General features: G+C 39.9%; 1 protein-coding gene across 1 annotated transcript; it reads right to left on the bottom strand.

The window, feature by feature from the left end:
• Positions 1-314: 314 nt before the first annotated feature.
• oafa (OAF homolog a (Drosophila)) lies at positions 315-21,682 on the bottom strand. The gene is made up of 4 exons (XM_008425664.3): positions 20,936-21,682; positions 4,565-4,699; positions 2,615-2,795; positions 315-2,153 (listed from the first exon to the last, which is right to left on the bottom strand). Exons 1-4 carry the CDS (start codon positions 21,164-21,166, stop codon positions 1,879-1,881), a joined length of 822 nt encoding a protein of 273 aa, XP_008423886.1. The 5' UTR covers positions 21,167-21,682; the 3' UTR covers positions 315-1,878.
• Between the last annotated feature and the right edge of the window lie 503 nt (positions 21,683-22,185).

Here is a 22,185-nt window from a genome sequence, read left to right as displayed (position 1 = left end):
AATATATAAACCTGAAAATGTGGAGGGCAACTGTATTAAATCAGTACTTTGCATAACATAGTCACTGCAGTTACATATGCAAATCTTTGGGTATGTCTCTCACCCTAGCACAGCTAAAAATAAAAATCCTACTCTTACCACTATTTTCAGTGGTAGTTTTAACTGAAAATACCAGATTGGACGAGTGAACATCAGCATTCACGCTTTAGATTTAGATCTGGGCCATTCTAGTATATATAACCACCTATCTTTTGTAAGCATTGCTGCTCTCTTTCAAGTGTATGCTGAAAATGACCAAAAACTCACACCATCTCTTATGCAGTGCAAAAAGACTTTATTGAAACAATTTATGCAAAACGGTTCTATAAGATGCAATACCTAAATTGCTTCATTTACTGTCTAGGACTATTTACAACAATTCAACAACCTCTTTCATACAAAAATATGTTTAACAACTTAATCTATAATTACATTGCAAAAACATCAGTGGAAATGTTAAGGCACTTGATTATCACAAAAAGGCCACAATGACAAATGTTTCACTTATTTGGTTCTTTAGTTAGCAGGAGATGCCAGCAAGAAAATTAAAAATGAAATGTTCATATGGTAGCTGAAGACCATGGTGGAGGTAAGATGATTCAAAACCTTACTTCAACATATTTACTCTTGACAACATACAGACACAGCTTAAGTTGGTCCCATGAGATCAAGAATGGCTTCTTGAATTATGCATGTAATGACCAAAGATTTAAAATGTATAAATTAAACATTTAAGCGATGATTTCAACAGACAGACAAAAAAAATATATAACTATTTTATGGCAGTGGAACCTGTATCTTCAACTACCAGAAGATGGCAGTAAAGACTGCAAAGTTTGTATAAAACGTACAGAGTATTTTCCTAGAAAAGACAATTAAAGAAAGGTCCTTTTAAAAACTGTTTTTCTGCAAAATTTGTTTTATTTGGCACTTTTCCTAAGAGTGTGAGAAAAGGAATAGGCAAGAGCTGCCTATGTATCCTTAAACATACAAATGAGGTGGAACAGATGACTGTACAGGAAAGGGATGTTGGAAACAGAAACGTCGCACCTGCACGAGCAACATGCAAATTCCTAGGAGTTATGTCTTAGAATACTTATTTTTGCTGAGGACTTGTTTAATCTGAGAAAAAGTGTGAAAAAAAAATCATGAAAGCAATAAGACATCACACAAAGCCCTAGATGATTTTGTTTTACAACCAAAACAAAACTAAAGCCACTGTTGGCAAGGCATTTTTAGTTAACCTGCTTATTGTGACTTAAACAGGTGCTTCGACTGGCCATATTATATATGTGTATATTTGTTTTTCACAGAACTTTATCGTGAAGATAAATCTATTATCCTTATTGTCCTTCACCAAGACAGAAGACTACATTTTTGTCTTCCTCCATTGCGGAAACGTGAGAGACGCAGGTGCTCCTCTGCTGGTGTTTCATTCCTTGCAAATGCACCGTTTAGTTTTGTGCACATGGTAGATTGTTTCAGAGGTCACTGTTGTTGTTGTCTTGTGTTTTTCTCCCCAACAATTCTTCCAAAAAGAGGCACAGAAGTGGTAGTTTTTGGCAAAGTAACAAAGAGTGAGGATATCAATAATGTGTCATTTATTTGTGACGGTTCAGCTACTTGTCCTTCGTTTGGCGTGACTTGGAACCTGAATAAATCTCTTCTTCCCCCCCCCTCCCTCGTCGTGTCCTAATGCATAAAAGATTAATTTACTATCTTTCCATCAAAGGTCCAATATTGCCACGTACAGAACTGGTGGACAAACACCGGCTTAAGAACAATTATTTCTTTCCCCCATTTATAACTTCCCAGAGAGAAAAAAAAAAAAAAAGAACACTAGGTCTCCTCGTCCCACAGGCAGAGCTGTTTCTGTGGGACGTAGTAGGTGAAATGGTAGCCCTTGCTGCAGCTCCTGATGCCGCACTTGTATGTGGTCCCTTTGGCCGTGCCGTCCCGGCTGCGGCAGTACTTCAGCAGACACGGGTACCACTCCAGACGGAGGCCGAACGTGCAGAGACACGGCTGCCACAAGTCTTTAGTAGAATGACAGGCCTGAAAGCTGGGCGCCTCCGTCGTCTCAGGCAGGACCTCAAATATTGAGCTGTCTATTCCTGCAACACAAAGGCAAATCTTGTCAACAAGAGCTGAAACAAAAGCATGCCATCACACTGGTGTCTGGAGCAATCTTCTTATTTCACTCAATTAAATTCTGTAGAGGGAAAACAAAGTGTGTGTGTTTTTTTTTTGCTTTTTGTTTTTTTAAAGAGGGCAGATGGTAGGCTAAGAGAGGAGCTTTGTCATGTTAAACAGACGCTTATGCGATTCCCTCTGGATATGATGGTGCTTGTTGAACCATGACCATCAGGAGTGTTTTCTTCCAAACGTAGCTGTCGGTGAACAAAAAGTGCTGTCATACTGATTCTCTCCAGCCTTGACAATCAGGCTTTATTGCCGTCACACAAACCCAAATCTGACCTCAAATAGCTGGACGCATAAACAACATAAATAATGTTTTCAAATATGCAAAGACAAAGTAGAATGAGATAAATGCTTACGCGACAGATCTGATTACCTTTCTGCAGCCAGTATTTCACATCTGCCTCCCTGGTGTAAATGGCCTCCTGAGCTTCGCTGCACATGTTGTGGATGTGGGAGCTGAGCTGCCAGGCCCGGCTGAGGTTCACAGCGGCGCTCATCGTCAGCTGCTCAAGCCCTTTTCGCTCCTCTGCCAGGCGAATGACATGAGGATTTTTCTAAAGAGAAACAAATGATTAGATTCGTGAAGCTCAATGTATGGGGAGATGCAACAGGTGCATAGAGATGGAAAAAAAAAAACACACAAAAAAAACCCGGTTGAGTTTGGTTAATTGTGTGTGCTTTTTACGATTCCCAAAAAAAAAAGCTAGAGGGACTAGAAGGGAAGCGTAGAAATTTATTATGCTTTATGATAAGCTCCTAAATAGTTAAATGATTAAGATTTGACACATCACTGTTTTAGAAAAAAAAAATTTCCTATACAAAGCAACATTGTTTATGGTCTCTCTCAAATTACGGTGAAGTCTACTTACAGGGTTTCTACTTAATTTTCAGAAACAAGTTTCCAGAAATAACTTTCCAGTGTTTAAACTCCTTTGAATTTAGCTAAATATTTCTGGCAAATGTTTCTACAGCAGCCAGGTAACTGCATATTTAATTTGGAAAAAAAAACAAAAAAAACAAGGGGGAACAAAGGAATGAAGGAAGAAGAGCTTGTAGGTGCAAAACTAAAAGGAAACGACAAAGGAAGGAGGACACAAGGAAGTAAAGAAAGTCAGAATAAATGAAGGGAGGAGACCAGGAAGCAAAGGAAAAAAGGACAAAAGGGAATAAAGAAAACAAGGAGACAAGGCGGTGAGATGAGATCCAAAGAATGAAGGACAGAGGTAAGGAAAGGACTGCTGATAAAATGATGCGGACACAATGAAGGAAAGATGAACACAAGCAAAGAAGACAAAAAGGACACAAAAAAGGAAATAAAAGAACGCAGTTGGTAGAGCTGTTGCCTTGCAGCAAGAAGGTTCTGGGTTTGATTCCTGGTCCCGGTCTTTCTGCATGGAGTTTGCATGTTCTCCCTGTGCATGTGTGGGTTTTCGCCGGGTACTCCGGTTTCTTCCCACGGTCCAAAAACATGACTGTCAGGTTAATTGGCCTCTCCAAATTGCCCCTTGGTGTGAGTGTGTGTGTGCATGGTTGTTTGTCCTGTGTGTCTCTGTGTTGCCCTGCGACAGACTGGCGACCTGTCCAGGGTGACCCCGCCTCTCGCCCAGAACGTTAGCTGGAGATGGGCACCAACAACTCTCCCGACCCCACTGAGGGACAAGGTTGTTAGAAAATGGATGGATGGAATCAATGGAGGGAAACAAAGAAATAAAGGACAACAGAAGGAAGTAAAAAGGATGAATATAAGGTAGCACACAAGGAAGGAACTGAGGACACGAGGCAGTATACCAGGAAAAAAAAAAAAAGAACGACTCATAAATAAAAAAGAAAGACAATACTCAAAGGGAGACAGCAGACAGTTTGAAGATACAAATATTTGCCATTTTCTCATCGGTTTTTTCAGACCTGAAGAATAATGAAATCTACTTTTCCAGGCTGAGTAGGAACCTTGCGTTTGCCAAAGACATAAAAATCTACAACCAAGAATGATTCCGAGTGGCTTCTTCTCCATGTTATAATTTACACTTACACATAGCTCTAGTTTATCCAGTTTGGTGCTTTTTCTGTCCAAATAATTCATTGGTGTGAGCTAAAATGGTTAAACATTACACCGAAAGTTCTGATCCATTGGAAGCAAAACCGTAATAGTTCTCTATAAAACAGCTTACGCAAGAGGATGATCTACATGTGTTTTTATTTCCACTAGTTTGAAAGAGGATAAAAGCTGACAAACTGTAAATTAACGGCTTCGCCTGAGGAGTCTTCCTCTTGCTTTATTAAATGTGAGCCGGCTCACAGGACGTCTAGATCCGGTGAGTCATACCTGTCTGAGTCGCGCCATGGACTCACTGGGGATGATTTCATTACGGCCGAGGCGAGAGATGAAGCACAGCGCCTGGTACTGGTTCTGCCCTCTCTCCAGCTCGCCCAGGATCAGTGCTCGGAAGATCTTCACTTCCTGCAAGAGGCCGGAGAGGATGAACGCATAAACAGACGACTCCTGAAGGACGCTGCAATAAGTTGCTGTTTGTACGTGCAGCCCGTTCAGATTGCGGCTAATATCCTTTCCACTGCTGCACTTTTCCAGACACTCGAAAGCATTTCAACATGTGGAGTTCAAAGATGTTCAAACAACCGTCTGACTAAAGTACAGAGGAGTTTATGTTCACTGTGCCAATAAAGCCTCATCTAACAGTTTGTTGATACTTTTATTGTGCGTAGGCCTTCCCAGTGTTGCTACAGTGGTGCTCTGGTTATTTGCAGTGTCAAATTAAAGTTGCTGCACAAAGTTCTCTTTAAAAAAAAAAAAAAAAGGGAGGTGGGGGATATTTCCTTGGTATTTTATTTGGAACTAAATCTGTAGTAAAATGCAGATAGCAGGAGCACAAAATAAATTTTTTAAAAGTGCTGCTTTTGGCATGTCCATGACAGATCTGGCACCAAACCAGAGGCCATAAAGAGTCCTGACGGGGAGGGGCGTCCAAAGCATGATGGGAAGCTGAGAGAGCAGAGCAGAAGACCTGTCTTTCTATTCATCAGACACCCCACTCCCTCCTCCCTGAAGCGCCGCAGCGCAGTCCCAAACACCCCTCCTCCACTTTTCACACATCGCTCTGAAGCGAGTGAGTCGCTGCAGAGTAGTAGAAATAGATAAACATTCAGGGATGACCCAGCAGAGCTCTCCTTAAACTCTTTGGTCTTCGCCTTCTGAATTGGGGGTTGGGCGGAGTGAGAAACCACAAAGCAACACATCCTGCAAGTGATTCTTTTTTTTTGCTGTGCAGATTTTGACAGAAAACTTCGCACGGCCACCGGTTGCTGAGTCCGAGAGTCGCTTTTGCCTGTGAACGGATCTCCTGGCAGGCGTACAGTACAAGCAGGGGTATTTATTACACAAGACAATCATGCATTACCATTTGACCTTTGGAAAAGGAAAAAAAAAAAACACAGAGCAAATATTGATTACATCTCTGCAAGCTGGCCTGGAGACCGCAGAGAACCGCAAGAACACAGACAGAGGAAATTAGAAACCTCAGCTCTTTCCATGCGGAGATAATAATAAGACAAAAGCTGAAATGATTAAAGAGGACGTCAAGACTGGAGGAGCCTCGCATATATCACAGTGCGATATAAGGGAGAAGGGTGTACAATGCTCACACAGGGGACGAGCAAGTTTCATCACATGTGGGGGGAACACAGAGGCCGCAACGTTGGAGACCTCCCATATTGCAGACACATGGGGCTGAACTGCCACGCTGTTTTGAGTAGGCAGAGCGAGAAATGTTCTATTTGCCCCAGGGTTTTCTGGGTAATTACAGAGAAGCGGGCCAAAGATACCGCTGTAGAACCGACTCCATGCTTAAGTTTAGTATACGAGATCTCCTCCTACTCTTTGATGTTCTGCGTACTGATTAATGATTGCCTACTTGTGCAAGGAAACAATGGTGCCGACTGTGGCCAAATCACCTCCGAACAATAAAAAAAAAAAAAAAAAAAGGATCTCGAGGTAGAAGCATGGCATTTGGCAACACTTGATTTATTCTTGAACTCAGGGCAAGGAAAAAAAGCACTGCTGTTGTACCCGTTTGCCAGATACAAATATACAGCAGAAGATCAGATGTAGTAAAACAGGAAACAAGCAGAGCCAGCTACACTGGTGCAGTTGAAAGGTAGAGGGCGCGTTATGTCGTGCTTGTTTAGCTCTAACTAGCTTGAGTGTGGCAATGATTAGGTGCCTTTACTGTACTGGTTTACTCCAGTACACCCCAGGTGATGTCACTTCCTGGAGGTCTCTGCAGAGAAACTGACAAAAACAAATACATACTAGCTCTTACTTTTGTGCACATGTGTGTGTGTGTGAAAAGGTGCCAAAAATCCACTGGTCAAAAATCCTTTCAGTCAAGAAATTCACCATACCCGTGTCAACCAGTTTAACTACATCGAATTAAAATGCTCACACTGTGTTATGGAGACTATTGCTTGCACCTCCTCCAAAAGGTACGATGTCTTCTGATCTGCACTCTTCAGTGTGCAATTTGTTAGTGAGAGAATAGACATTGTAGTTACCCAATTTCAGCATTAGGTGGGTTTTAAAAAGGAAATGCAGATTGTACGGACCTACTTTCTCCTGGGCAATGTATGTGTGGTAACTGTTGTTCATAGGTATTTGTTGATCATAAATAAAATGCCAAGGTCAGTTTGAAATAGTAAATATCATTTTTGCTGTTGTTTTGAAACAATAGTAAGTGCTGCAGCTGCTCTCTCACAAATATGGAGTGACAATGCCTCTGCTGCCAATATAAACAATGAAACGGGCTGATGGCAGTAAGCGTACAAATGAGTTAGTTATAAAAGTTATTAAAGCAAAAATCATTTAAAATTGCTGTGAAGCTAGTACCAATGAAAACTGGAAGAAAACCTGCTATTTCTAAGCCTCTGAACAAACTAAAAACATAAAAAACTGAAAGGAGAAACTGCATTTATTAGAAATTAAGAGGTTTTGAATGTAAATTGTTGCATAAGTTAGGTGAAGTTGTAACTGGTGAATCTTGTCTATTTGCAAGCTTTAGAGTGAAAAACAAGTCAAAAAGCAATTTGCCTGGTCTTTCCAAAAGAATATTAAGACGTCAAATAGATTGCATCATAGTTTACAACAAAATGTCTCCATAAAGCCAAGTATCAAGGTAGCTGTCAAAAACGTGCAGGAGTTTTCTCCGAGAACCTTGTTAGAACTCCAATGCTCGGCTAAAGTTGAGTTGGTCGCAAAACGTAGGAATGAAGAGAACAGCAGCAAATGCTGCTTTCATTAGGAGACTGGGCAGTAGGAAGGTGCTATTCTATCAATGTGAAATAAACGGTCATCAGGAAGTGTGGGTGTCAAAATAAAAACAGATGTATTGGAACTTTCCAGATCTGGAGCTCTCAAGGCAAAGGAAAAGCATCATTAATGCTGTTACTGAAGCAATTGCTGCTGAACATCAATCTGAAGAGGGCCATTAGGTCATTTCCATGCAACATTAAGTCCATTATTCTATGGTGAGAAAGGATTTGCACAAGTGGAAAATATTTAAGACGGCTGCCAAACTTCCAAGGGATGGACATCCAAAAACAGTTGTTTTTTAATCTGAACAGGCAGTTCCTTTATTTTTGGATGTTGTGAAGACCAGATTATTTTCTTGTATTATTTCTTCCAGATATACAAAACCTTGTTGGTGTCTTTCCATGTAAACTACAACTGATGTGCCTTTTTTCATTTATGAACAACACTTATTGACTATGGTTCCCATAAGTATTGATGAGTATAACCTTACGCCATTTAACATAGCAAAACAACAAATATGTTGCCATACAGCAACTGAAGTGAGATAAAATAATCAGAACTACCACTGTTCTTTATGTTGAAGGTAGCCATATTGAATATTGAGAAAATTCAAACAAGTCCAAACTAAAATTCTGACTTGAGGAAGAGATTGGGTTGATTACTCCAACTTGGTTAAATACCTTTCAAAATACATAATTTAATGTATAAAGTGATAATGATCAACATATCAGACAGAAGAGAATTATATTACTTGTTATATTGAACAAGGACTAATTTTATCGACCGTTTAAAGCCAACTTGTATTTTTGTTAGTAAAATGAACATGTCTACATTGGAAATAAGGAACAAACGGATCCCAGTTAACTTTGTTTCCATACCTAAAAACACTAAACTGCAGCTATTGTTACAGGTATGCAATTTTGTGCACTAGCGCCGCTTTGTGGTAACAGTCTAACATTACAACCAGGTGCTGGTAAAAACAAGACGCAAAAAGTACGTTTTTTCTTTCATTGTAGTTTGATACTATAATTACTATTCAACTTGTAGAGTGGAATCTAAACACTTTGTAATTTAAATATCCCAACATTGTCCTTAAATACAAAGGCGGGATACCTAATATTTGAATGATATGTGTCCAGATTTTGCTTGAGAATGATTTGTTACCGCTTCATAAAACGTATCTTTCCAGCTAAACTTTTTAAAAGATCTTGCTGGTTAATGACATAAAATGAGATGAAAACTAAACTTCTTAAACTGACCCCTTGTGGGAATTTAGCACACATGATGTAATCTTTGTAATCCAGGCATAGAAATCCTATTAAGCCCTTTATTTAACACTCTCAGTGTTAACTGTTCACTGAATGATGCATTGTTGCAATAAAAACAAACCATCGCTGATTTTCTAACAGTGCAGCTGGAATAATAGTATGCAGTGGCATTAAGTGTTTGCTTAGACAAAAAAACTCTGACGTCCACCTGAAAATCACCAGTTAGATGTGAAAACATCATTGTTTCTGCAGGCACACTTAAAATATATACACAAGAGTGTATATAACACAACTGTGATGTTATGAAAGGAATTTTATACGCTACAAGGCAGGCAACAACAAAAACACCTGCAGGAAGCAAAGACGCAACTAAGAACTGGAAGGTGATCAAAACCATTTAATTTTCAGCTTGACCAGCCAACCAGCGAACAAATCAGCAAACGGCCCATGCCTAAGCATTAACGGGTGCTATTGACAACTGAAATCAGTGTGGGAGTTGGTAGAGAGGTGTTTAAAAATGAAGACAGGAGCTAGAAGGAGAACAAATGTTGATGGAGGCATGTCTGCTGTTCATCCAACAGACTACTTAACGTAAACAGGAACCTTCTGAATCCAACGTGCTTAAGGGGTCCTGTTATCCCATGCTAAGAGAAAAGTGTGTGCAATGTTGGGAAAAGTACAAAAAAAAAAAAAAACATCACCCCAATCATGGATAGACTAATAAGCAGCATGAATGTGGACCATAATGTTCTGGATTTTAAATTCAGACAGAAGCAAATGTCTCAGACCAATTCTTAAATGCAAGCCAAGAGGTGGTAATAAGAGGACTTAAGGTGGCCGTTTCCACATTAAATACGGGATGCCAGAGCTGCCACAAATATTTGTGCATTGTTTTGGGTTAGGGACCCAATACAGAATGCAGCAGGCTGTAGAGCAACCACAATGTCTTTGCTGAAGTTGTAATGGAAGCGTATTTTTTTTTCTTTAAAAAATAAAATAAAAAACTAAAAATATAACGTGTTTTAGTTTTTCTGTGCTTTTTGTCTTTTTATTTAGGTAAATTTGTTACCTAAATAATCCTTTCATGTTATAAGTTTAATTACACTTTAATGCTAAAAAAATTGTTTTACTTGTCCAGATGCAAATTTGAAAAATTCAAATTGCCTGTTTAAAATCAACAATTATTTATTCAAATGAAAGAAAAATAGCAACAACCTCCAACTTCCTTTCCACATTTAAGATTATACAAAGAATGATGACTCAAAGCTAAAAAGCGAGCCAACGCTCAAATGGTATCTTAATGTTTTTGTGCTCACTAAATTCTGGTTTAGTCTCCTGCCCAACTTGACTCGGCGAACGCTCTCAAAGCAGCCAAAGCCTAGAGTGAGCTGCAGTAAGTGTTAAAAATATGGAATAAACAATAAGAGTGGGAGAAGGAGAGTTCACTTAAAGAATGGATTCGACCTCAGAGGGGAGATGTTTCAAAGGAATCCTGCAGATTTTGCAAATGTGAAATACTTGGTCTTTACTGCAATTTAATTCAACATGCCAAAACTGAGAAGCACAACAAAATCTGTGAGGCTAACAAACATGAATTTCAAAGCCACAAAGCACACCAAGACAAAACAAAAAGAAAAGAGCTAATAATTGCCATCTACATAACCTTGCTACTCATCAATCGGTGTTGTGGACCATCTTGGCAGAACTCACCGGATCCACTTCAACTGAGTAGTAAGGTCAAAATGCACTGCATTAATAAATCATGCATTTGCCCCTCGCATGTTCAAAGACGTCATGTGATATTGGAGATGCTCGGTATTCCCTTGTAATCAATGAAACAACAGATATTACAGCTGTTCACACATACTCCTTGAATGGGATAGACTGAAGCTTCACTTTCTGCGAAGCAAAGATGTTATGATGCTGAAATCCTGCACCAGGCGTAGAGCGGTAAAACGGACAAGCTAACATTCAGATTTGGAAATCTGTGTTTTCAGTCCAACTGTCAGTCTGTCACAAACAAAACAGCAGCTCATTGCTCATTGTTTTTGAAACTAGTCTGGAATTCCTGCAGCTCTTGACACACAGCATCAGGCCGTTACATACCATCCATGGACAAACAAGGAGGACACCCAAGCAGAGGCATTTTGGTTTGAAGAGATCAGTTACAAAGACAGCAGTGGAGAGCAGGCTTTCCGCGAATCTGCCCTATTTTATCCGTTTTTCCTTGAAGTGCTGAGGTAGAACAAGTTTTCTCACAAATAAACCTGGTCAAGTCCAAACGGATGAGCAGAATGGGACAGGACACACTCAGCTGCATATGCCACATAAAATATGGACAAAGTTTGTGCTGCAATGACTTCATTCCAAGCAAGGAGATGTTTGAATGCCTTAAAGTTCACAATCTGTGGGAGGAACAGCTGGAAGCACAGGCAGATGCAAAAGAAAACAGTACTGATGGACTGCAGATCAGGTGACGGCTGTTTTTACATCTTTTTGACCTGTAATAGACCTGATGGTAATTTTTCCCTTTCTGTGATTTCTGTTACAGAGGAACAGATCTGATGGGGAAGCAAGAAAAACAATGAAAGAAGATGGTTTTACAGTAGATGGCTCATGTGTCTTGTTTTTGTTGACTGCGTTTACTGTCGTTTGCTGCTACATATGCAAAATGCACATTTCTTTTTGATCAGTTTAAAAATGTTATTCAAAGAATTCAACATTTTGCTTAACATTATTTTTGCTGTTGTTTATGTAGAATAAACTTTATTGATCCCCGAGGGGAAATTGCTTATTTGTTGACAAACTACACCATCCAAAGTGTTAAATACTAGTAAATACAAATATAACCATGAGCGATACAACATTTGTAAAAATCAAAAATGTATATGTGTGATATTTTAAGTAATTTAATTAGGACCTAAATATAAACAAATAAGATAACAAGCATGTACAATATCAGCTTCAAAGTTACCAAAAATGCTAAAGCGCTAAACAAAAAAAAAAGCTCTGTTAATGATGTATTGTGGCTTAATGGAAGTATGCCGGTCATTGGATCTTTTATTTTATTATTTTTTTGTTAATATTTACTGTAAAGAGCAGCATCAGCACTGATTTTCAGATAGTTTTGAAGTTCCGTTCCTCCTGGTTTTTCTAGCAAACAAAAGTAAATGTTAAGATACTTAAAGCAAATCTAAAAGTAAGCATTACTCTGAATGAATTACAATTTGCAAATGAATTGTTTAAGACTTGAAATTTAAAGTTCATGACTTTGACACAACTCAGGACTTCTTTTTACTAAACTTAGGTGACAAAATTTACAACGCTTGGAAATTAGAAATGAACACAAAAACAGATGCAGTTGAAGTTTATCCTTCAAGTGCCTTGAAGGATAAAAAATGCAAAAATATTTGTAGCATCAGCTCTGGGCATTTTTGTACACCATTTACAGTGTGTAAGCATCACATTATTTAATATGGAGGAGTAATTTAGTGTACATTTTGCTTCCTGATTTATGTATGCCAACCTGTATGTTGCTTTTACTCACCAAATACATTTTGGAATGTGTTTTAATTCGTGACTACATCAACAAATATTATACTCGCAATGTTTGAAGTAAAGCAAAGTAGTCAGAATCACATTCTTCATCCTTTATGTTGTGGACAGAACGCCCTCCACTCCCTCTTATAGTTTCAGCTGTGAGAACATATATCCAGCAGAAAATCTCCAGCTGTAAAGTACATGTGTGAACAGCAACTGCAGGAAAAAAAAAAAATTTACAGCCCGAATTGTCCAAATTTTTTCTGAAACGTGCCCAGTGTTGTGTAAAAAAAAAAAAAGCCTTATGAGGGTAATCATGTTTCTATGAGCAAACAGAGAAGATAATCACTTATCCTGCAAAAAACCTGCTTTGCCTCAAGTGCAGCAAGTTTTGGATCAAATACATCAAACTGACAGAGGGAATAATAATTTAAAAAAAAACATCCATAAACTGGAAAATTAAAAGCACTCGATAAGCATTTATAATGTGTCCTACATTGGGTAAAAGACTCACCCATCAATTACTGTATTTCCTTTAACCTAAAAAAAAATGTCAAGGCTTCCAGACATAATTTAGAGAAAATCACCAGAATCAGAAAAAAATAAAATAAAATCTTTCGCATGTCTTTAAAAAAAGTGACCCAATCCCATAATTAAGAGGATGGCATAGCTGTGACTCCTTCCTCCGCCCCCCCACCGGGTGCAGTGTGAATGTCAGCACAGCTATAAATAGTCCACATAAGTCCAGATTTTGTAACTTTGCTCACTTGCACCACGAGTTTTAGTGCATTTGCAAACAAACTACTGCTGGATACCAGCCAAACACAAGTCTGTATTTATGCACCCTTGCAAGTGGGACATACCAAGAACTGTTCCACAGCAGAGAGAGAGAGAGAAGGAGAGAGGAAGGCTTGTTTCAATGGTGGCTACCTTCAGTGGGCCAGATTATTTAAGGAGGTCCACAAAAGCCCATTCACGCACTGAAAGGGTTCCATTTACAGTGAAATTTCACTGCAAACTACCTAGCCAAACACAAACATGTCAAGAGAAAAATTGGCAAAGATTTGTGCATATCTTTTTGGGTACTTAACTAAACACACAAGATGACACTCGAGTGTGAGAATGGTTATTCACATGTAGGCACAAAAAGTGTAGCGATTGCAGCCCGTCCGGAGGGGGTTCTTCCTGTTTTAAATCCCCTCTAACACCCTGGTGTGTTGATAAGGGCAGCTGAAAAGGACTGCTAGCCAGCCACACATTAATGAGTCATTTGAGATCAATGCGAGTCTGTGAAGGCATTCTAACCCTGGCTGAAATGATTTGTTGACTGACCTTTAAACTTGAACTGTCATTGTATAGGATATAGACTTTAGGTGAATTTGTCTTCTTTTTTTTGCAAAAATGCAAGTGGCGATTCGCCCCTTGTTTTGAACACCAACTCCTCCAACGCCTGGGTGTTTTAGAAAAACAACGTGGATTTTTCCTTGTGTGGTGATAAGTAGGGTCTTTGCCTTGGAGTAAGAGAGGAGCCAGTCAAAAAGCACAGGTGTGGCCAGGGATTAAAGATCAGTTTGGGAGACGGAGTTGGAGACGAGCGCAGACAAAAGGAGCAGGAGGAAAAACCGCTGAGCTAAGAAATGCTTGAGTTGAAGTTAATTACAGATGCTCCAAAGGAAAGAATGTGGAGTCACATTTAGGGCTGGTCACACCTGGCTGCCCCAAGAACGAACCAATTAGTAAACAGAGTCAGTGAATGGACAATCAAAACACCAGAGGCCGTGGAAAGAAAGGCGTGCCCTTTGGCTATTCTCCCGAAAAGAATGTTGCTGTGCTCTTAACATCAACTAAGAAAGACAATTATCACTGGCGTCAGACTTCTGTTTCTAGGACACACGAGCTTTACAAACTCTCCGTAGGTCGCCGCAGGAGAACTATGGATTCATTTGCACACAGTCTGGATGCAATTAACCAGACAACCAAACAAAGTTTATGGAGACTTTTGTATTCAGGAAATTAGAGGAAGGCAAACAGTGAGTGCTAACAGGGAAGGAAATAAGGCAGATAGATAAGGGACAAACAGCAGAGATGGCTGCAGTGCCGTTTGACCTCAAAACGTTACTCCGCGTTTTTCATATTCAGCTTCAGGACAAAAGATTCCAGCAATATTTAAATGACAAACATTCAAAAAGGAATTGGTCTAAACAGACAAAATTAAAAAACACAATTATTGATGCATTTCTGGAGAAAAAAAGTCTTAAAAGCAAAACTGCTAAAATACATTTGTTTTTCTCACCTTTTGACAAATAAAAGGCAATAAGTGACTAACGCCGCAGACACCAGAAAGGACCAAAAACTGAATAGGCCGTCTACGCATTTGACAAAAGGGGATGTTTGAGGATGATTCAGTTAAATCTGAGGTTTTGGCACCTTAACCCCTTTGTTTGCTTTTGTTGTTCCCGAGAGCATTTCTAAAACCTGAACGACTGTTTGAAAAGATTACAACTTTGTAAATTACAAGCCACAACTGCTTTCGCCTTGTCCTTTAATGGTTACCATCTTTGTCCTAGGTGGTAAGCCAAGTACTCAAGACCATCATTACACAGGACAACTTTGGAATTGCCTCCTTTGCAGCCTTGTTAATGAACATCTGGCCTGCTGGTGGGAGGGAAACAAAGGATAAGGACACCAGCTGGAGCAACAGGGCCATGAGAGGCCAAAGGGAGGCCACATGGGACCACAAAAAAGAAATGAGGTTCTCATCAGTTACAAAGTATTATCAAGACGACCTAGCTAACGAGGAAACAGAGGCTAATGTTATTTTGATGTTAAGGATGAAAAAAAAAAAACACTCAGGGGATGCTAGCCAGATCTTCACAACATTGAAGACGTCCTCAAACACACACTTATTGTACCGGAAGCTTTTGGGACAGTTATCTACTGAAGGTTACAGATTTTCTAACCTCCAGGAAACCTTCCCCGCATGTTCTCTAAAGGTTACTGACTTTGTAACATCTAGGGAACTTTTAAGGTTTTCTAAATGTTAGTTGTAAGTAGTCTTCAGGGAACATTTAAGAGTACATCCTCCCATTGCTACCAGCAGGTCACAGTGCCAGTGTTGAAACAAATCTCCGGGGAACATTTAAGGAATGTTCTCTTGAAGGTTCCCTAAATGTTAGGAAAGCTCTAATCTTCAGCGAACACCAATTAACCTTTACGCAATGCTCCCTGAAGATTTCACTGAGGTTAGTGTTTGCTGAGGATATCTTGTAAGATACTGATAATCTAATCAACATTGTGATTACCAGAACAAATGTATTGCATGCCTTCATACAAAGATTTGTTTCATTATAATGCGTTTTGCCCTATATTTTTAAAAAAAGGGGCAGATATGTAAAACAAAAATGGACACATCAAGATGATCCAATAAGCAATGCATCAAATTAAACATCAACTGTTTAAAAAGGATTTTAAAGCATGTGATTCATTGACCTGCATATTTATATTACCAGGTAAATGTTGGATGGTCTTTTAGTGACTCAGTGATGATTCACAGTCACTTCTTCTCAAGAGAAATGTTGGAAATTTCCCTTTGTACTATTGTATATCTGATTCAGAAGCATTTCCTGGAACAGGTGACACTTCCCTGCAAAGACTTTAACAAGTTTGTGCAAGTGACAAAGTGAGACAATATTTCAGGCTTAAGCAAGAAACAAGGTGTGGCAAAAATGTACCGACTTGTGACTGACGTACGACAAAAACACTTTATTTATGCCTCTCTTAAACAATTTTTAAGTTGATGCATTCCCAAAAGATCTTCCACACAAGAAATTTACTTTGCTTAGTAAAGGTGAAAGTCCAAGCTCAACAAAAACATGCCAACCGAATCAAAAATGAAACAAACACCTGTGTATCAGTACAGTAAAAGCTAACAAACCTGCCTTTCCACTCGCAACGTACGGTTTGCTAGGAGGGTGTGTGGAGGATCTCCGATTCATTTAAGCAGAAAACTCTTTGTTCGGCATTGCTTTGTGCTTTGAAGATGCTCCAACAGCACGTTACAGTGAACTGACCTGAGAGAAACAACTGTAACCGATAGACAAGCCACATTTTTAGGTCGTCAGGAATTGCAAATAAGTTCAAATACTCAAGCCCTCCTGCCACAGTACCATCATTTCCAAAATCCAGGCCCGTTTAGCATGATAATGGGAGATGGTGTCAAGTGGCCTCCAGTCATCTGCTGATCGCCTGACCCATCATCACTACAAAAGGTCATTCCTGCACCGTCTCCATTGATGCGGATTCACTTTCCACAAAACAAGGGCGACATAAAAGAGTCTTTTCGAAACCCGTGTCATGGGAAAGCCACAAAAATCACTATAACCTTACATTTTTAAATACTTTATTACATAACAGCTTGTTAGTAAAACACTGGCAGGTACACCCAGACTAATAAAACTACGCAATTACTTGACAGACAGAAATTTTTTATTATTTGTTGACCATTAGGAATCACTTTCAGTATGATTAAATGTTTAACTCGCTCTCTAGCTGAAGCATTACTGCACTGCATACTTCATTTGGTTAAGAAGTGAGAGATTAAGTCTTAAAACAATGGCAGACCTTCAGAGATTGTGGTTGCAATTCAACTGGTATGGGTTCCTGATCCATTTTAGAACTAAAAATAGAAATGTTAGTGGTATAGCAGATCTATTCTATAAACGGAGATAAAAACAGCACAAAAGCCTAGTTTTGACTGCTACTATAGTTCGTGTTGTGCGCCCCCCTCTCTTTTTTTTAACAGCCAAGTAGAAATGTTTAAATGCTTAACAGATTGCTGCAGTTGTTAGCTTGCGAGCCAGAAGCAGAAAGTTTGGTACTTTCAGCGCAGTGGTTCCCAAAGAGGGAGAACAAGTTCAGAGCCATAACAATAGACACTTCTCCAGAAGACATTAAAATCCTCTTCTTCTTGTATTCTGAATTCAGTCCAGGGAGACCGACATCACAAATCACTTCAATTATTTCAATATTTTTACTTTGCATGGGCAGGTTTACAGAATCAAGGCATACAAAAGTTTTAAAAAGTTAGTCTCAAGATGAACTAAGATCTCCGAAATACTTCATCCTTGAATCGAACACGTTTCAAGTGGAAAAACAGGTATGATTTGGTGGACCTTTTGTTCCTTTTGCTGATGGTTTAGCTACAAGCTCCTTCCTTCATGACTTGGAAATGTAAATTCGAACTTCTGAAAGCGAAACCTTCTTCGACAACATGTGTCGATTTGTCAACATTATAAAAGATGCGATTGACGAAACACAGAGTCCAGCCCCAGACAAAAACAGCGTGTCTTCTTCTGACAAATCGAAGAACTGGCCAAGATTGGCACAAGTTTTTTTTTTTTTGTGCCACTCTGTGTTTGGCGGGGTAGAAACAGACAGAACCTCAACAATGGAGCCATTTTTATAGGAAAAATCCTTGAGTCATCAAGTCTTTGCAGTCCCTCACAATCCTGGATTGATTAAACCCATTACTTGGTAATAGACGTAGAACCACGTTGGTACAAGCTGGTTTGACATCTGGAGATATAAAACCAATCCATGAAATATGCAAGACATTTCCCTTAGATTAATCTGCGAGACGTGGTTTATGTTCAGCAGAAGTTCTTGCACCATCTACGGCCATAAATGGTGTCAGTTTCAGAAGGGGGGAAAAGAAAAATGCAGATGTGAAGTGAACTGGCAGAAAGATGTTCAATCAGAAACACGCTTCTCTTCTGCTGACAAATAAACGCAGCATCAACATCATGACGTTGGCGACCTTTGGAGTTGGTCATTTGAACGTGGCAAAGGTAAACAGCTCGATTTATCCACAGAATAAGCGACATGTCATCATGTTATTGATGGAATGGTCTTATTTAAAGAGTTCCTGTGCGGTTTTAAGTTGAAACACAGTGATGTCCATTTGCTGTGCTTGACTCAAAACTGACTCAGACACATTGTGAGCTAGCTAAACCACATCATCTTTTCCATATGTCCACATGCCTTCAGAACAGACACAGTGTTCCAGCAGTACAGCTGATCCTGTGGGGGAGATTGTTGCATAGATAAAGCTCCCTTTCAGATTCAGCAGACCTCTCCAGCATTTAATGTCTATAACATTTACTGCTTTTTTTTCCCCCCTCGTCTTGAAGCCTTAGGAAAGAACCCAACGAAGGAGGAGGATTTCATTTGTAAATGATCCCGATGTTACTCCACATAACCAGTAAATAATATTTTCTACATGCCTTCAAGTAGTAAATTAACCAGTTCATCTCATCCCTGACAGACTGACAGCAGAGCACCGTGCCGACTCTGTTTGACATTCCTGTGAAGATGCACGGATCACGTTCATCCCAACTGTATACTTATGGAAGCTGGAATTGGCAGCTTGTCTGACTTTGCATAAATCTTTGAGATACTGGACAAGGGCTGAGTGGAAACCACATGCAGCAGCAGATAGGGAAGGGAAGAAAGAAAAGGGAGGGAGAGAAGACGGCCGACTCTCCAACTGGAAAAGATAAATCAACCGGCGGAAAAGTAAAGTGATCTAAGAAAGTTTTATTGGCTTCATTCAAATAAACATAACCACATGCATGCGCAAGTACGGGCGCAGGCACACGGCCATGTAGCAGGCAGGGAAACACTCCTGGTTTGCCGATAAATAACGTACATGTCCGTCTCTTGGTTGCTTTGGCACCAACGATTTGAGATGACGGCCTCCTCTCTTTCAACTCTAAATTAGCTGTTTTGGTTAGCGAAGCAGACATGCAGATCAAAAAGGTCAGACATGCACACCTAATCCCAGCAAATCTCCCCCCCTTCACATCTCGCCAGCTTCTGTGTGACAACAACCATAACAGACGCATGCCTTTCCAGCTTTCCGAGCCCTCCTCAGATTTTTATGCGTCTCTTTGTGCTCTTTGTCCAAGATGAAACGTAACCCCCAAAAAAGCTTCAGCGCTGACCGGGGTGAAGACGCTCGATGAGCTCATCTACTTTGGGAAGAATGGTAAACGTGGCCATTTATAATCTCCTCTTTGACCGGACACGTGGGCTGCTGAGGTTTCTGTGGGCGTCCACATCTGGGGAGCAACATCTGTCCTGGTTTCTGCTGAAACTCACCCTTTGATGGAGATGAATGAATGAAACTTTCTGACAGAGCTTAGACATGGTTTTACAGTAAATTCTCCAAGGGGTGGGTTTTGCGCTTTGGGGAGATTTCTGCAAAGCCGTAGATTTATGACTCTTCATGCATGCTTTGGGGTAATGATTTAGCCGAAACCAAAACCCTGTAGCGATGGCAGATTTCTTTGAAAAAGAATGGAAATACAAGATAATAGGATGTCAAGGAAAGCTACTAGGGATTTATGATTATCTGCCTTCTGCATGGTCCGACATGAGATTCTCATGGTGTATATTGTATTCACTCAATTTGGATAATATTAACTCACAAGACAGGATCAACGCCCTCTAAATTATTGGTTGCTTAGTGAAGTGTATTACTTCTTTTTTTTTATTGTTCTGCTGCTTAAAATAATGACACAAGTTAAAGATGATCTGATTACATGTAGTCCAAATTCCTCATTTAGTCATTTCACTTCAGGACTAAGTGGAAAGTCGCAAAATAGAAGCTAACATAAACGACACTTGTCACGTGCAGTGCATGGCCATGTTTTCATTCAGCGCTTACAACAGGTGAGTTTTTAGACAAATCCAGTTGGTATGCTACTATAAGGGGATATAAACTCTCATAAGTGCCTGAAATATTTAGTATGTTTTACAAGTGTGGTACCCATACTGGATGCTCAGTTGGGAGCTGTCAAACCACCTTTGACTTTTTCTGTTGAAATTTTGATTTTAGTTTCCAACTGAGAATTTTGAAAAAAAAAAAAAAAATCACATTTCCATGTTTAAAATTGAAATGTGATGAAGGTATGCAAGTAACTGCATGCCTTCAGTGTCCATGTTTGTTCCATGGATGTGTTTTCTTTTCAATATTCTTCAGCAAGGGAAAGGTGAAAGGTGAAAGTCTTTTCAGCCAGCTAACAAACAGTGTGCAGCAACATGTGGGGAAGGAGCAGCAATATATCACTTTGTCCTTCGCAAAGTCGGGTAAAATGATAACTTCTGCCTGTTTTCTGGTATACCAATAAATAGTCTTCAAACTATTAGGAATGTACAATAAAATGAAAACACACAGCAGCCCATTTCCTAAAACTAATAAGTCTAAAGAGGGTCCTTGATTAGATTTTGTTCTGAAGGGGAACTTATGAGGTTGTTAATATGTTCTGTATTAAGTTAAGTGAAAGCTGCCATCTTTACTAGGTTGATGGGGTAAGCAGGAAAAGTGTACGTTTTACAAACTTTAATGAAAACTAATGGCTAAAAATGTTTGTTAGTGAGAAAATGATTACACTACATAATATTAAACAAAAGCCATGTTTCCATATATGATTGAGAACCCAGAACATTGACCTGTCATATACCAAGAAAAACTTATGACATTAATAACATATTAACCTCCTCTCACCTGTTTAAAGTCTGCTACAAAAGTGATGAGGGTTCCGTCTCCTTGCTTAAATTCCAGCGATATCGAGTCTCTCTCACTGTCCGCCTCCAAAATCTCCTCGGTCACCAACCCGTCTGAGAGCCGGACCCGAACCCGAAGCTCCGACCCGAGTCCCACGGCGACCATCAGCACCAGGGTGCAAAGGCGAGCCAGCGTCCGAACGGAAGGCGCAGAGGTGCAACCCGCAAACATCCCCGAAGACGCAAAACTGAACCGGACGGAGCGAATAATCGTGGCGAAACCTGAAGGTCTGAGTTCATATCCTCCAACTGTCTCCCACACTTCTCTCCCCCTCCACCTCCTTTTGCGCTAAGTTTTTTCCCTCATTTTCAAAGCTAGGGGAGGCTGGAGGTTTGTGGGTCACTGCTCCATATGGTGCCGTTGTGTGTCGATACTTTCCAGAAGTGTGAACACAGTCATGGACATCAGAGCCGCTGAGTAAAATCTCCGCTTCTCACTGCTGGTAACCTCCTTCCATTGAAAAAGTTGCTCGCTCCGGTGTTGTTGAGATCATGCGCAGTTCACTCCTCCTCCGACAAACTCTACAACGGTCCCACGTTGCTTCGCACTCTGCTTTGTGTTGATACCTTTTCTCGCCTTTTTCCCCTCCTTCAGAAATTTATGCAGTTCCGTCACTTCCTGCCCGTAGGTATCCCACTGCTCGCCAACCCTCCAAACTTTCTGCGGTGTGTGTGTGTGTGTGTGTGTGAGAGAGAGAGGTGTTGGTAGTAAACTCTTAAAGTTATACCAACCTCTCAAAACTCTGCCCATCCCCCTTAAAGGGCCTCATGTGATTCTCTGGCACTGCTGCAAGTACACGTAGGATAATAATACCCCTGTAATTATAACAAAGGTGCACTGAGGAGCTGTAAATCACCGAGTTTTTTCTTTCTTCATCGCTGTTGTTATTCCCATGTAGGCATGAATTAAAGGCAAAAAATAACGTGCAACTGGTGTTAAGGGGTGGGGGAGGGCGCTATTCTGTGTTTTGCAAAGGTTTTCCTAATCCTTGATTTTTTTTTGTTTTTTTTGTGGGTTTTGTCACAACCAATTTTTTAGATTTTATTTTGTTGGCTAATGAAATCTTAAAAGTGTGGCAAGTTGACTCAGAAAAGCTGAGTCAGCTTTCATTTTCTAATTACAGTTTTCGTAGCTCCTGCTCATTTGGATTAAACGGAGAACAACTCTACATAGCAACTTTCCGAAACGTG

The sequence above is a fragment of the Poecilia reticulata genome, chromosome 13, assembly GCF_904066995.2.
Source record: "Poecilia reticulata chromosome 13, P_reticulata-male-v2, whole genome shotgun sequence".
Taxonomy (NCBI): domain Eukaryota; kingdom Metazoa; phylum Chordata; class Actinopteri; order Cyprinodontiformes; family Poeciliidae; genus Poecilia; species Poecilia reticulata.
Note: the sequence above shows the minus strand (reverse complement) of the source record. Positions and strands in the feature narration are given on the sequence as shown.

What these genes read in the sequence shown, in the direction of transcription:
- oafa (XM_008425664.3), bottom strand. Translation starts at nt 21,166, where the DNA reads ATGTTTGCGGGTTGCACCTCTGCGCCTTCCGTTCGGACGCTGGCTCGC. An exon ending in CCATGGCGCGACTCAGACAG is followed by an intron (nt 2,796 to 4,564) that starts GTATGACTCACC and finishes GTTTCTCTTTAG; the next exon opens with AAAAATCCTCATGTCATTCG. An exon ending in GAAATACTGGCTGCAGAAAG is followed by an intron (nt 2,154 to 2,614) that starts GTAATCAGATCT and finishes TTTGTGTTGCAG; the next exon opens with GAATAGACAGCTCAATATTT.